The sequence below is a fragment of the Amblyomma americanum genome, chromosome 4 (assembly GCF_052857255.1).
Source record: "Amblyomma americanum isolate KBUSLIRL-KWMA chromosome 4, ASM5285725v1, whole genome shotgun sequence".
NCBI lineage: Eukaryota > Metazoa > Arthropoda > Arachnida > Ixodida > Ixodidae > Amblyomma > Amblyomma americanum.
In genome coordinates this window covers 206,318,792-206,335,430 of record NC_135500.1, presented here as the reverse complement: position 1 = coordinate 206,335,430, position 16,639 = coordinate 206,318,792, and the positions used below count along the sequence as shown (strand labels likewise).

The 16,639-nt window shown below is 43.5% G+C and overlaps 1 protein-coding gene across 1 annotated transcript; it reads right to left on the bottom strand.

Annotated features, from left to right (window-relative positions):
- Positions 1-14: 14 nt before the first annotated feature.
- Positions 15-15,977, bottom strand: LOC144129176 (succinyl-CoA:3-ketoacid coenzyme A transferase 1, mitochondrial-like). The gene is made up of 15 exons (XM_077663153.1): positions 15,740-15,977; positions 15,364-15,463; positions 14,696-14,829; positions 13,349-13,441; positions 12,985-13,134; positions 10,548-10,654; positions 9,674-9,734; positions 9,406-9,513; positions 8,821-8,923; positions 8,506-8,600; positions 7,071-7,192; positions 5,618-5,693; positions 3,540-3,716; positions 1,430-1,531; positions 15-1,302 (listed from the first exon to the last, which is right to left on the bottom strand). The coding sequence occupies exons 1-15, from the start codon at positions 15,809-15,811 to the stop codon at positions 1,261-1,263; spliced, it is 1,542 nt and encodes a 513-aa protein (XP_077519279.1). The 5' UTR covers positions 15,812-15,977; the 3' UTR covers positions 15-1,260.
- Positions 15,978-16,639: the final 662 nt, after the last annotated feature.

Genomic DNA, 16,639 nt, shown 5'->3' with positions numbered 1-16,639 from the left:
ACAACCAGACATAGTCAAGGCTTGTCCTTTTATTGTTGATAGATTGTAATTATGACAGCACTGTTTTTTGAACATTTGATTCTGCTCAGCCATTCTATAGAAGAGAAGAGGCCTCCTCACTCCTGCGGCTTTCCCGTGTTGCCTGTGCTGCTTGTATCATTCGATGCCGAACAGGCAGACTCAGTATTAATCTCAATTGGGCCGCTCGCATGCCATGTCACCCCCAAAGTGGGGGTGTTAGGGCCCCCCTGTCACCCCCACGATTTACACCACTGCTCTCAATGCCCTTTAAGCGCTTTGTTGGCGAGCCATCGTACATTGCCCTCTTGCCTTGCTTTTCATCATACATACCTCATATAACATACTGCAATTAAACAAGAATCAGTGAGTTATTTTCCCAGCAATTTTTTACCCTGAAAACACCTACAGTGGGCCCCTAAATCTTCTTATTGCTATCATTTCTGTAGAGGCATACCTACAGCAGACAGATGGCTGGGTTTTTCAGTGCAACCAATCCGACATAAGGCTACATGCACTTGTGTGCTTATCACGACACAAAAGTAAGCTGTAAATGCCATTTTATTTATCAACTTTATTTTCTTCTTCAAAACCCATAGTACTGCACTGCCTGCCTTGATTCTGACACAAAAGAGCATAAACAAAGAATACTTAACGGCAATATATAAAAAATGAAGCTAACCCTGGCAGGAAAACCTTTTGGCACAAAATGCTATAGAAGAAATGCAAAATGGCATGCAGCAGACTAGAGGAACTGTAGAAGGACAGGCAGCTTCACGTGAACAAATCCATCAGTCTGGCAGAAATAGCCTGCCATGCCACAGAGTAAAAATTAAGTCGCAGCTGCAACCATGAAAGAGGTACAAACACCATCACAATATAACAGAAAACAAATAAACATTTGTAACAGTTTACAGCATCCATGCTTCTGACTCTATTAACAAGCTATTAAAACCCATTCCTTGAAAATGTTACACAACCGCATAAAAAAATTTGTTACTTGTTCGCGAGTGACTGATGTGGTGAGGTGTGCAATACAGCAGAATAGAGGCAGTAAACAAAAAGCTACTAGCCAGAACGAACTCTCACAATACGTGGCAAAACACCATATTTGCCACATTCAGTTCCCGCCAACACTTGGCTACAGAAATATCTGCACTTACACCATGTATGCACATGCCAAGGTACAAAAGTGTAATCTCAAAATTAAACAAAAACAAAACATATTGTTATACATCAATTTCACAAGTTGACCTGCTGCATGGGCTTCAAGTTCGGTGAAACCTAAGCAGAAGAAGAAAAAAGAGAAAATCAGTGCAGTTCTGCTCGGACATACAAAGGATACTATGCAAGGTACAACTGCAAGGTACAACTGCACAAGTTTCGCACTTTCCTTTGAGCAGCCACTTACCTCAAATGGGCAGGCAGTGCTGCTGGTAATGTCTTCCACCTTGAGCCCATCTGCAATCTCAACCAGTGTGAGACCTTTCTTCTCGCACACCTCAAACACGCACTGAAAAAGATCAAGGCAACACAGTAACCCCAGTGAACCCAAATTGAATTCATAAATTTTTTATCTTCCACAGCTACAGCTAGGCACCAAGATGGAGGCAGCAAAAATTTTACTCAAATTGCCCAGGCTGGTGCCCAAGTAACATGCCTATCAATCCTCACTTAGCCCGTCGTGGACATGTCAAGGAATATTGTACCTCCACATTAACCTCAACCCCATAGATTTCCTAATGTGCCATGAAACATGATTTAATGTGCAATAAAGAATAAAAAGGAGCTGCCAGTCAAGATCCATTAGCAACAGGCTGAGGTAGATAATGGAATCAAAGAAGCTTGATAACTGCTTCACAAGCAAGTGTTCCTCACACATCACGTACCAAGGTGGTACAGGTGGTACAACCAAAAAGATTTGAAAATTGAAGCATCTCAGCCTGTTCCTCAAACTGTGTATAAAAAAGAAAAACATTAACATTTCGCCACAGCCCAAAATGAAATGAAAATTAAAATTGGTTTTTAGGGAAATGAAATGGCACAGTATCTGTCTCACATATGGGCAGACACCTGAACAGCGCTGTAAGGAAAGGGATAAAGGAGGGAGAGAAAGGTAGTGGAGGGCTCCGGAATAATTTCGATCCCCCTGGGGATCTTTAAAGTGCTCTGACATCCCACAGCACACCTGCGCCGCCTTAGCATTTCCCCTCCATGGACACGCAGCCGCGGTCGGGTTCGAACCAGAGAACTCCCGATCAGTAGCCGAGCGCCCTAACCACTCAGCCACCGCGAACAGAAATGCTGCAGCACTCACACTTAATGTGCTAACAATGGCACAACCTCAAGGTTGTAAAAATATTTTGATGGCAGAATATTTTGTACGGTAGAAAGTGTTTCTATATCAATGGCTCTCTCCATCCGGTTTTCTACCCCGCTGTGAATCGCGACAGAGAATTTGTTCTCTTATGTCAATGCTCTAGTGCGGACGAATAAAGCACCTACAGAGACACCATTCAATTGGCCCTCTCTAAATTTATCTTCCTAGTGCATAACAGAATGCCTTGTTAGCAATTCATTAAAATACCTACGTAAAAAATGGTACTGACTAGTACTCCCCTCCGACCTCTCAGTGCCCTGATGAGTGGCAAGTACAATATCTTCAATGCATAGCTACAGTTTCCAGTAGGAAATTCTCTTTCACATCTGCTATCTGAATGACATTTGCAGATGCATGTCATTTGCTACCATCAGCACACCCACCGTGTTGGGTTTGCATCAAACTGCGACCATGACGCTATGTCAATATGAGTGTCCGAACTATTAAGCGAGGATAAACCGGCCAGACCTCAATCACCACACTATTCCCCTTATTCAAAATCGTACAAGGCACAGGGCAGAAGTTTGCGGGGGCTCCTCAGTTGCCAAACGTCTGTCAAATGTTGATATCCTGCAGATGCAAGTTTCAATGCAAATGCGCCTCCAACTCCATAGCACAACAACAACCAGCACTTTTTCCTCACCATAAAAATGCACATAGCATGTCACAATTACATCAATTACAATTTTCTTCCAGCAAACTAATGCATATTTACATTCTTTTTATCTCCAACACATATTAATATCCGTCGCAAACAGCCCAAACATAAAATTCACAGATCATAACGAGATTCATGCAGCACAGTATGCGCCAGCATTAGTGTCAACCCCTGGATGCGGCTGCCGCTGACGTGTTCAGACTGCGTGAGCGGGTGGCGTGATCCAGTCCACCAATCACCCTGTGACATGCTGCCTCCCCTCTGCACTCTCCCCACCGATCTCCTCCCACCCTCTCGCTTCTACAACTTCCCCCCTCCCTCCGTTCCTTTCCTAAGAAGTGGACAAGGAAATTACTTTTTTTTAACTCTGCTTCCTCTACACCGAGGCTTGACACACCAATGCTGGATTCTTTTTTGCGATAATGCATGTTACAATGCAAACGTATTAAGAGCATTTGCAGAGATAAAACTTGTGAGAGGTACCTTTTCAGTGATAATGAGGTCGACGCAGCGCTCTCCAGTGAGAGGCAATGTGCATTCCTTCTTGATCTTGGGCTTCCCACCCTTGGCAACATGCTCCATTGTGACAACAATTCTAGTGCCAGCTGCTTTGCTTGACACCAGGTCCATAGCACCTCCCATGCCCTTCACCATTTTCCCCTGTAATGCAGGCATTCACCACCATGAAACATTACAGTGACTAATCTTGCACACCAGATGGTAGGGAACAGACATCAAGAAACATCAACGAGTCCCCTATTTCGAGTCCCCTAGATAAGTGAGTGGTACCAAAAAAGTCAGAAATCTCTTTGTAAATTGCTTCCAGTAAGAAAAAATCAATTTGCGCACCGTTCACCTGGCTGCGAAAGAAAACTTCCAGTAACCTCAGAAGTGTGTTTTGCTTCAAAATCCAAAACTACCTAACCGTTCGCTATTCTGTTTACTGGTACTCAGCTGGGCCATAAGCGAGGGCAGCGTTTTATTGCCTTGTATCTCCATTTGCCTCTAACTGCTCTGGCTCTGTGACTGTATCGTTCCACATTTATTGCTTTGCGCCGTGCACAAACCGTAATGCCATCAAGCGGGGAACTACATAACGTTGGTCAGGGGAGAGGGCACACAGCAGGGTTATGTGTCAATTTATATTTAAAGTTAACTTTTTCTTGGCCAGCAAGGACAAGAGTTGCCGAGTCGACTTATATGCGGCAATATACCGTGTACATTCCACGTTCCAACCTATATACAGTTGTTTAGAACATGTTCGCAAAATCTCCGCGTAATTAGCGCACCCCCTTTTTTTAAAGCCCTTATATCTACAGTAGGTCATTCTCTGCTTTATATTCATAGATTCCTGCAGATTCCTGCTAGTCCTCATACCCCTCTTGGCACAGTGGTGGAGCGGTTAAGCGATGTGCCACTGCCCTGCGATGGCAGGTGCTCCCAACGGTATGCCTTGTGTTGCCCAGATTGCCCTTTCCGAGCGACCAGTCATCAATTTAACTGCCACCTGCTACGATGGGCATTTTGCCCACTATCCAGTGGGCTGGTGGGCAAGGCCATGTGACCTAGCTGGCCCTCCTGCCTCCTAGGTTGCTCTCAGGGCAAAACCTACCAGAGTCATGCTCGTGATTTTTCGCTCACAATACCGACAATGCCAACACTGGATTTTCTGGACAACGGGGCCTTTAATGCTATCATGTTAAAAGACAGAATAAGAACCGACAAAATTGCTCAATGTAGCCTTTTGCCTTTGAGGAGCGTGCGGAGAAACAGAGGCCATGACTGGCAACCGACAGAATACATCCGGTCGAAGATTCATTTTTCATGTCGCCTCCTCACGTCATACAATGAAAAAACAAAACAGAAACCAAATAAATGTTGTTACAGGTGCAAACTAGACAGTACAGCTTGTTCAGGAGCTCAGTCTTAAATTTTTAGAGGCAGGAATTTTTGACAACCCATGGCACGGTAAGGAAAGAGTTAAACAATGCACCACAGCCCCGGCAGGTGGATGTTTCATACACAGCCACCAGTTGTGAGACCCAGGTTGCTCTTCACAAGCTCCCGTAAGGCTCATGCACAGCACCACAGTGGAAAGATGGCCACATGCCATGGTGGCCAGGTTTTTAATAATTTTGTGACAGAGAAGCCAGAAATCTTTTGCGAGACAACAACCTAAATACTTTGGCATTAAAATTATGCTCCCCTCTCCCCCCTCAACTCGCACACACTTAGGCATCAGGAAAAAGTAAAGAAATCTAGTCCCCTCTGTGCCCCGCCCCGTCTCGCCCACATCACTTGGGCGCACCCAATGAGAGGCCTCGCCCAGACTCCCCACCCTGTGTTAGAAAGGGAGGGGCGACTAAGAATGAGCAGTGAGGAGTTGCCCTAACCAGTTGCTGGCAGCAGTTCTTAAAAATGACTTGTAAATTATATATTACATGCAGAGCTTTTAAATCCGACTTCAATACTTACAAAGACCACCTCTACGAATTTGCTGCATTAAAATATGACCCCCAAGCCCATTTCAGGGTCCCTTTAAGCACTTAAGAGCAGCTCACCGGGATCATCCAGTTAGCGAGGTCACCATACTGCGAAACTTCCATTGCACCAAGCATTGTAAGGTCTATGTGGCCCCTGAAATTATAAAAAGGAATGCAAGCACAATGTGCTTAATTTAGTTGACTGCAATGTCAATTAAGCGAGAAAATCTGGGGTGAAAAATTTTTATTCGTTTCTGAAGTGACAATTTCAAAACACTACAAATTAACTTCTATGATAGGCAGGATAATAATTTTAGCCTTATCGCATACCTTTATGTCAAGGGAAACCAATGGCATGCAAGTTCAATGTGGCAAAATCTCTTAAAAGCTCTCGAGAAAAAGTTAAAAATTATATTAAATAAGGGCACAAGCACTTATTTTACATAAAATTAAATGACATAGTCAAACTTCGTTATAGCAAACATGGACACTATGAATAATTGGCTAAATTGAACTGGTCCTAGATAATTTTAACAAACAAATGCCTTTCTTACTTTACATATCGAATGTGATTTTGCCACAAAATGGATATATCGAACTGCCGAGAGCCAAGCTGCGTCCGCTCGAATGGCAGGCAGCAGGCTTTGCTTCACAACACTGGTGACTGCTGGTGGTGCGACAAAAATTCGCGCCACAGTTCACACTTCATCTCGCATCTGCCAACAGTGCCACAGCAAATGCTGCGGCGAGTACAGCTGGCAGCCCGGCTATCGGCACCCGTTTGCGCCCCTCACAGCTGTCGACAGTGCCCCGGAACCAGCGACACGATCGGTTGTCGTGGCTTTCCAGCAGCCATCCTCCCCTCGCATTGACTGTCATGGAGCAGAGGTGGTGACTACAGCAATTGCTATCGTCCTGGTGTCCGATTTTTTACGCGACACTGCTGTAATGCAAAGGAAGCCACCCTAGCTGCCGTTTTATCTGCTGCCAGCATGTGCAGGGGTGCTTTGCGATGAAAAAAAAAAACGAACTGGAGTTTTTCCGCCTGGCTTTTTGCGAGCTTCGCAACCGCTGCGACTGGCTTCAAGAAAGTGCTGAAACTGCAGAAAAGATCTCTCCACATTGCTGTTCTATGGCTGACTATATTTCGCTTCACCAGTATGAGCTTTTGGCGACATTATATACTACGAATTTCGACTATATCGAACTATTTTAAGATCTCTAACCAGTTCGTCATAACAAGGTTTCTGTATTTAAAACCAGCATGCAAAAATATATATGTTCCCAAAATATTTTACAATTGTGACATCATTAGTATACATATCTTTTTTTCAAAGACCCTCTTCCCCCTTTAAGGAGCGCTATGTTGGCCTCTTTACACCTGTTTTTATCTTCACCAAGAAAAGCAGTGAACAACGCATTATTTTTAATCTAAAGTCAGTGTTACCCAGCTCAGTGCAAAAGTTGTGATAGTGGAAATACGTTGTTCTGTAATTGCAAATATACAAGGAAGAAATTGCGCATTCTTTACCCCCGAATCATTGCAAATGACTCGTCACTGCCAAAGTAAGATGCCCCGGGTAGAGCAGTGACCGTCTCCTTCCCAGCATTGATTAAGTCAGCATCCACCTCCTCCTCTGTGGGATATGGACCCTGGAGAAAGGACAATAAAGCAATCTTATAACATGGAATAGTACTCGCAACAGTTCACGAGAAGTTTTACATATGGCAGTTCTAAACCAGGGAATCTGTGATTAGTGACCGCATTTACGCTACCTGCCTATACCTCTATAAGAACAAGGAAAACCTCAGCTGCACGCCCAACACCAGCGATACATACAAATGAGTTGCAGAAGCATTGTAACATGCAAATAGCACCAAAAATTGAGAACACATTCTACTGTAAATAGCTTAATTTCTGCAAAAACCTCATTTATGCATTTTTCGCTAACTGCATGCAAGCAGCAAAAATTGCTCCCACAAATAATTTTGTCAGGATGACAAGTTATAGTTCCACAAAAAAATTTTCTCTGAAAATCAGTGCTTTGTTCCTGTCTGCAACTAAAACCAGAAAATGTGACGACTGCCCCCTGAGGGCACATGCATAACTGAACAGCTTGCACCGTCATTTCTAGGTCTCTGTGCTCATCAAGGCTGACTCGTTCTGCAGGTGATGAAAGGGAACTGTTCAAAGGGCCACCGTTCCAGCCCACTCCCCCGTTTGTTTGTTTTCTGCATCTTTTCTTCTTTCCACTCATATGTCTGGAACCCAGCAATGAACACAGAAGTCACAAGAGTTTTTGATGGTGTTTATGAGTCAGATTTTGTATTCAGCGTCCTGAGCTTAGAAGGAAGAAGGTGTTCAGGTCCTGGCTGAAGCTGCAGAAATTTGCAGACAATCGAATTACTTCCAAGAATGCCCTTCCTTCGAAACAACATTCATTAGTGTGTTTTCTCTCTGCCTACTAATCGCTTGCTTCCAAGATAGGTGCCACAAAGGCGGGTCACAAAGTAATTTCTTGCCACTGCACGTCCAAATGTTTACACATCTGCTGGGAAGATGGCAGCACTGATGGGCCTGGCACCCTGAGGGGCCTGCCACTTTATTTCGTGAAATTTAGTGCTCACAAAATATTCCTTAAATGGAACTTCAGCCAAATCACGAAATATTCAGCTTGCTATGAGGAACACCGCAGTGGAGGGCTACGGATAATTTCAACCCCCTGGGGTTCTTTAACGCGCACTGACATCACACAGTATATGGGCCTCTAGCATTTTGCCTCCATCAAATGCAACTGCAGCAGCCAGGATCGAACCAGCGTCTTTCAGGTCAGCAGCCGAGCGCCATAACCACTGAGCCACCGCGGCGGCTATGAGCAAAAAATTAGTCATTTACAGCACGAGGTGAGGTGCAGGATATGAATCTCAATGGCCCATGCACCTTCTATATAAGGTACAACACTTACTACTCCAAGGATTCCATTTTCACTGTGCAGTACAACATGTACTCCTTTGGGAATGTAGTTGCTCGCAAGCACAGGGATGCCGATGCCAAGGTTGACTTGGTGAGACTGAAGTTAAGGGCCTGCTTCCCCGAATGCAATGTTATAAGTACAAATGCCATGATGGGATGGATAAATTCAATTGAAAAATGGACCAATAAGTTTGACACGTTAACTACTGCGAAATGCAGCCTGTCAACTGGTATCCACAATGAAGGCAGGGAATCCCATCTTTATCAAGAGCAGACACGGCCTGTCAATCAGGCGCTAAAAGGATACCATACATGCCGTCCTGGAATTCCAATGCCGCCCTTCGAATGATGCGACTTCTCATATCGTCTTTCCCACCTGCACCTTGTGCTTTCTCTCTCAGTTTCCTTTTCTGCAAAACAGTGTTAACAGTATGAACAGCATGAGCGGCACTCAGCATCTTGACCAGGGCACATAGCTAAACAAAAGATAAATTTACAGTGTTGCCTTATGAGTACTTCTTACCGCAGATGGACTATCAGCACAAGAGACCATTTTTTCATGTAATCTGGCACATGCTGTCAGCGTCTTAAGTTAGTAGAGCATAGATCCAGCTCTCTTCTGCATTCACATCCCAACTTTTTCGTTGGTTTAAACTCTGCACGCTCTCAAAAATACATGGTGGTAAGGATTCCGCCCAAAAGTTAACAACATTCCAGCGCAGACACAATGTCTATGGCTAGAAATGACAGCCAAAGAAAAAGTAGCGACATGGGTACAATCCATCAACAATGTTGCAGCTTTTTTGAAGTGCAGTGTGAAATTAACACCCACTCTTATCACGCCAGTCGACCAGCTAAAGCTTAAACTAAGAAATGAGCTTGCAAGAAATACCTCGATTCTCTTTTCAAAGCTCTTGCCTTGGTAGATGGCGTCCACATATATACTTGGAATGTGAATGTGGTCAGGAGGCAAGGCACCAATCTCACAGACTTCTTCAACCTGGATGGGAGAAAGATGCAGAAGCAGAAACGTGTTTCCTCAATTACCTTTATGCACAGCAAACAAAACCCATTGATCACAAGTGCCACATGTGGGCACATCTAAATCTCTCTTCAATGGGGAAAAAAGAAGAATGAATAGAAGTAAGAAAGCGACTAACCTCTGCTATAGTGTACTTTGCTGCCTTGCACATAACTGGATTAAAGTTTGACGCTGTTTTCCTAAGAAAAAAAGAACACAAAAGAAGCTCAAATGGAAAGAAGACGGACGGAAAAATAGTAAAATAGGCCAATGAAACCCTGAACAGGGAGTCGCAAAATTATTCTGAAAATTGTGCAAGCACCTGTATCCAAACAAACAAATCTCCGTCTGGATAACTTCAAATAACTCCGTGACAGTAAGGCTTCGTATGTTCAAAACTGGATTAATTCATTACATCAATGCCTTGCCACATGTAATCAAAATTTAAGAACAAGCCAAAGAGTTGCGCACCACCTGCCCACCTAGGTCACATGACCATAGATGATGCACTTTCACAGGGGAGCACTCTCACTGGAGAAGCCAGAAACCTGGATTTCATTCACTGATCAAGGGTAACCAACAAGGGGCTTTCAATTACATTGTAATACACTGATGAGAATGGACTACACTGACAACACATGACTATGCCAGCAAAAAGACAACTAGACCCAATCTCACGAAACAGTCCTTCATACAGCCATCTCTACAATAAACAGAACGGAAAAAAAAAACTATTTTTTTAAATATAACAATACAAACTAGCACATAGCTCCAAGAATTGATTAATATGTACAAAGCAAAGCAATTTACTGTCATGCATGGCTCAGGGCACCTGAATAGGAAGCACCTTAGGGTGTTGACAGCAGACGCCAGTAAGCCAAAAACGCAACAGCATCCGCTGAACCATCATTTCAGCTTTCTCCCCTCGCGAACCCAGCACACTCGAGGCCCCAGCAGAATGACGAAGACAAACGCACCATGTCAATATGACAAGGTAAGGGAAGGGTGCTTACTGAAAGACAATGTTGCCAGCCTTGTCTGCCTTCCATGCTTTGACAAGGGCAAAATCCCCCGTGATTGCATGCTCCATGATGTAGTTCTTGCCATTAAACACTTGGTGCTGGTAAGTTGAGTGCAATACATTTTGTTACCATTTAGTACAGCCACAGTTTTCACATTTGGCACTCAGAGCATGACAGTTAAAATTAATGTAGCTCAGCAGAGCTTTGCAGTGTGCCACTGAACCAGGCTTCTGGCCTTGCTCACATCCAAATGCATGTGCCACATTCCAAACAGTACAAAAGTCATAAGCCACAACAGGCTGCTGGTTCAAATTACAAATTTACAAAGAAGGTCACCACAGCGGCACCTCATTCAAGCACTGAAACCTTCTGCGCACACTGTGGAACAACATAGTGTGCACCAATTCTTGATTGCCAGAAAAGACCACCACAATTTGAAAATAACTGATATGACATTATTTGAGTGCTCGCTCAACTGACTGTTTTAAAAGGTGCTGTAAAAGAAGAAACTCTCAGTGCAAGAGCTGTCTTTTGACATACCTGCAGTGCAAGAACCATATTCACATTAGGAAGACACGCACGGAGACGAACGCTGTGTTTGTGTGTCTTCCTAATTCAAATGTGGTTCTTGCAATGCAGTTACGTCTCAAGTCTTGCAGTGTCTCGTGTAAGCACTGTTTTTCACCACAAGATCATGCATCAGCCAGCCCTCCTTTTCTCATTTGTTAATGCCTCATTTATGCAACCAACTCACATTTAAAGCCCGTTTCACAGAATAGATATCCTTTTGTTTTTTAAACCAGTGCTTAGTAACACGTAAGGCACACCTGCATGCATTTAAATGTCCATAATTCTAACATTTTCTTTCTAGTTGGAAACCTTGCATTGCAGAGATTTGTGTCATCTGTTCAGTTAACATTTATTCCATCTCTGGTAGCACAAATATTGCTTTGTTTTTCTGTGTTTGTCATGGTCACAGTGTCGTCACACAGCATCTTATTTTTTTCCTCACTGTTTCTCTATCCTTTCTCACCAACCCGTCTCGTTTCTGGAGAAGGCATTGCGCTTCTGTCTCACAGTGGAAGTTGCCAGCCTGCTCCTTTCCACATTTCCCGAGTCTGACTACATTATCACGCCAAATAATGATAACAATCGTAACATAGATAGCTTGAATGTTGACTGGCACTATACTCCGTTTCATACATCAGGTGCAACACTATGAAAGTACGGAAGTAGTCCGCATAAAAAATAAAGGGGGAAGTGTCACCCCGTGCTTGTTTTGTGGACAAGGTGTCTCAGGCACGAGAAAGTGACAGCGTGCCGTCAGCAATAAGAGTACATTTAATAAAGCTCATGACAAATTTATCAGGTAATAAGCCTCAAAGCAAAGCATTTATTATTTTTTGCTCCCAACAAGGATTGTGTTACTTTTTAACCACGGATGTAGGCAGCACAAACAAAAGTGCTAGCTTTGACAATGTTGCACCTGATATATGAAATGGAGTACAGCTAAAAGTGTGCAAATAGAAAATTTCAAAGCCAAGGTACCCAATGTTATCTGGTTTCTCTGCATGTATAGATACCTTTGAACCAGCATTAACAGAACACCTAGCTCACAACATGCTTCAATTTAATTTAAGACTGTGAGGCAAAAAGCTCAAAAGTGCTGCCTCTCATGTCGAAGAACTTCATGACAAAATTGGTTTACCTGACATACAGTACGCTGCCTGCAAGGTTGTGCTACATTAAGCAAGAGGTACTACTGTCAGGGTCTGATCTACTTCCAACAAGCCATCTGACACTAGCATTTTGCTGATACGTCAATTGTTTGCAAAGCCATGCAGTCACCAGTGGTGCTTGCCTTGGCACCTCTTAGCATCACAATCAACTCAGCGTTTTTTTGTATACAAACTGAAACTACTTGTAAACAAATTGTACCAAAAATAATTCATCGCATGGGGTCACATTTCCTGATTACTGGCCCACTATCCTGTCAGTGACGCGGAGGAAACTAAACTTGAAAATTTAGCATAGGTGCCACTTTCAACTATGCGGGTAGTACAGGCCTCTACGGTAAGTCTTCTCACTGCCTTTATTCTCCATGGTACTGTTGAATTAATAGAATAAAACAACCTTTAACTAACCTCAAATTAGGCCACACAAGAATTTCAAATCATACTTTACTTTGCAAATCGACCCAGAGTGTGCTCCTGCTCTGCTCCATGCTTAATTGACTGCCTTGTTGCAGGGCAACAGTGTATAGCATCAGAGAGATATTAAATTCGCAGAACAATCAGAACTCAATAGCAAAACTTGGTGGCATTCATCATATGAGTAAGGAAAAACCTGACCACACAACACAACCTGTTTTACATTGCAAATGCAGTTGCACCACTCAATGATAAAGCACAGTGTTGGGCTGACTCACCTCTCTAGGCTCGCTTTTGATGGCCACATTGCCATTTGTGTCATATCTAATGGGTGCCCCACCCTTGTGGATGAGCGTGCCATACGCAGTCGGCGTGAAAAAAGCCGGTATGCCAGCACCACCAGCTCGCAACCTCTCAGCCAGAGTTCCCTGAAGGATTAAAAGAATGCATTGCATGCCTATGTACCTTTATGTTCATGCCCCACTGCGGCAAATGGCTAGAAAAATAGCACCAACAATTGCAAAAGAGCACAGAAACATGCAATGAATTCCACAGTTATAAGAGTGAGAAAACAGATCCGGCAAGACTGCAGACACAACAAGGTGCACAACTGTAGTGATTCAAGAAAGTAGTTAAACTTACCTGTGGTACGAATTCGAGTTCAAGTTCACCAGACAAGTATTGCCGCTCAAACTCTGCATTTTCTCCCACATATGACGAGATCATCCGTTTGACCTATTAAAAGGGCAAGAAAATTATAATCATTTATATGTAGTTCAACTTATGGACCCCAGATGTCTTATATTTTTTTTGTGTGCATTCAAATGTAAATAAACAACCGTAAATAAAATGCAGCAGATCAGATTCTGGCATACCGTTTTCTATCTGCAGCAAAAGATGTGTCTCCAAAATTGCAAAATGTAACCTGAACAAGTAATTGCTGCATGTAAGTGATGAAATTGAAAGTGGACATTAGTGATATAGAGAGAGAAAAGTGCAGTAACTCGACACTCAGTCTCAAGGTCTACACAACTCTCGCAAAATCATGCAGATCCATACAGCATTTTATACTAACCACTACATCCACAACGAGCATTAGAGAGATTTACTGTATAACTTTACATAACTTTTTAGCATGACTGTAAAAAAATAAGCAAAAACACGAGCAGTAAAAATAATTGCATGAAGAAATTGAAATATTTACTGTTACCAAAAGAGCAAAGACGCAACTGCAACAGCAGCCTGCAGCATACCAAGAAGATTAGCAGATAAAGAAAATGGACAAAGATAATTAGCAATAGAACTCACTGCTGCCTTATTTTACACACAAACAGTAATGAATGCAAAAAAAATTTTGCATACCAAACCCAAGACCGAGTTTGCGTGCTAGGATATTTTGTTACTTTTTTTTTTCCTCCGAGTAACCAAGACTGAAAGTAATGATCCACTATTAATGGTAACTGAAACTGGACGGGAGCTTTTTTTTTTCTACCCAAGGCTCACTTTGCTAGCTGAATTTGTTTTTCTATTTTTTTTTCTTCTTTGGCACTGGGACTGCCCGAAAGTAATGACGCATTCTTAGTGAACACTGAACCCAGACGGGGGCTTTCTTGTGACAGCATGCATCTGGCTGCTTGCCAGGGTCCCTGCAGTGTTGCTCGAAACAAACTGCTGAGTCTTAAGACTACACAAGAACTTCCAAGGTTATCTGCAGCTGATAGTCCATTCATGTGGGGCTCAAGTAGCTTCCTTTGAAGACACTCCGATGAAATTCCCATTTATCATTTTTTTTACCATCTAGAGAGGAGCAAAAGACAGGCTTGACCGATAGCAAGAAAGTATTCAGTTTCAAAGAAAAAAAAATAGACAATGAATACACAATTGTTAAAGAAACACTGTCGCTCCACAAAGCTACACTCGGAGAATAACACCAAGTATAACAGGGGCTCAAACAAACATCCAGAGCTTAGGAAAACATGTCTTTCAAACCTGCCGTGTGTTGAGGAGTATTCCAAGACCAAAGCCATCCACACCGGCATTGTTGCTGACTACAACCAGATCCTTGACATTAGACTTTGACAGTGCAGCAATCAGGTTTTCAGGGATTCCACAGAGACCGAACCCTGCGAAAGAACAGTGCCCCCGGAATGTTTAGGCATTACGCGGTAAAAGGTAGAGCTTATAAACTGAAACCTGAAACGGGGCATTAAAATTTAAAAAACAAAACATGTATCGCGACGTCGCCTTTTATTGAACTGATGCACATTTTGCACATTTTGTTTATGCACATTTTGCGAATTCTTGTTGGTTGCTCTGATAACTCGTCACCAGATACAAAGAAATATTTGGAACCGTGTAAAGCACTGTTTCGCTGCATTTGCTTTGCATCTCAGATTTCACGCGTCGTGTAAACTTTGAACATAATAAGCAAGAAGAATTTCACACGAAGTAACCACTTCCTCAATTTTGTGGAAGCGTACATACAAACTGCAGCATGTATATGAGGTTGTGGCACCGTGTTAAAACGCACAAAGTGTGTACACACAGTGCTGGCCACAGTTGCGACCAGAGCCATATTTAGCGCTGCCCACTGACGTGCAAGAAGTACGAAAGTCTTTTTTTTTTAAACAAACGCGCTGCAGAAGCGCTTTACTGACCTCCGACGAGCAGCTTAGATCCACTTTTGATTTCCTTGATCGCGTCCTCGGCAGAGTTGTAGAACTCGGCGTTCAGGCTCGACGTCGTACTGATACTCCTCTGTTCGAGCAATACACACATGATTTAATTAATCACGCAAAACTACACGCAAAATAACTCTGGCGACGCGTACCACATCAGTCAATTACCTCCCAAAAAATGGGTGGGGGGCACCGTAGTATTAGTTTATTAATATGTCATGTTTTTACGGTTTGTTTAACTGCTCGATCCAGCACAGAAAGTTCGTGCGCCACGGTTAATAGGATGCACCTCACGTGCTCACGGGTGAGCATCTCCAGCAGCATGCAACTCGAGACGTCAGTAAACAACACATACCGCGGCCAGCTGCTTTCCCCTCCCGAGCAAAGAGGGAGCGCACACTTTGCTCAGAAATATCCTGGTGGCCATCCCTGACGATGTCAGCCGAATCCTAGCTAACTAACGAAAATCAACGACACAGCAAAGTCCCTACGCATATGCACATATCAACAATCTCCCTCGCCCAATCCAGCGATCATCCGACCATCCGACAGACGCACACGCGCAAACTGGCTGCCGGCGGTGTTTTTTCCCCCATCTAGATGGCGCGCCCCGACTTAGAATTTGTTATCCCACTCTAGGTATCCTCTACGGCAAAATGCTCGAGTAAAAACACAATCCTCGGCATTATAATCGGTTTTAAAGGCGCCAAGAGAGCGTTCAAGACTTATCCCAATAAAAATAAAAAGTTAATATAGCTTTAAGCATGGGTTTAGACGCTAAAAACGAAACCGAAAACACCGCCGCGCGTACGTACAACGAGCGCGGGAAGAGAATTTTCGCGACTTCACTCGTGCACAAATTCAGCATGCAGTTCGCAACAAAAAAAAAAAAACCTACCGGAAGACCGTTAAAAGACGCCGAGAGTCGCTTCGGGTCTTGATATTTCCTTTCGCACAGGAAAGAGCACGGTGGAAAAAAGCGGCTGCGTGATAGCACGCACACGGGCCGCCGTGCGATCGACTGAGGAGCTGCAGCAGAACGGCAGAACTCCGTCGCGACGCTAGATTAGGGGACCTGTTGGGGAACCACGAAGGTCAGCCTACTCGTGTTCTGTTCCTGTATTTATACTGTGCACTATTGCGCCTATTCGTAAGGCGGGTGTCAATAAAAGTGGCCCAAGTCCCATATGCAACAGATGCACCTTGCCTACTACGTCCACTATAGCTGCGCTAAGCAAAGCGGTCACTATTTTTG

Bases quoted from the DNA above. Each gene is read 5' to 3' on its own strand.
- LOC144129176 (XM_077663153.1), bottom strand. From the start codon at position 15,811: ATGGCCACCAGGATATTTCTGAGCAAAGTGTGCGCTCCCTCTTTGCTC. The intron at 9,735-10,547 runs GTAAGCACCCTT...TTTTTTTCTTAG, and splicing joins GCTGGCAACATTGTCTTTCA to GAAAACAGCGTCAAACTTTA. The intron at 3,717-5,617 runs GTGAGCTGCTCT...CCTGCATTACAG, and splicing joins TCGCTAACTGGATGATCCCG to GGGAAAATGGTGAAGGGCAT.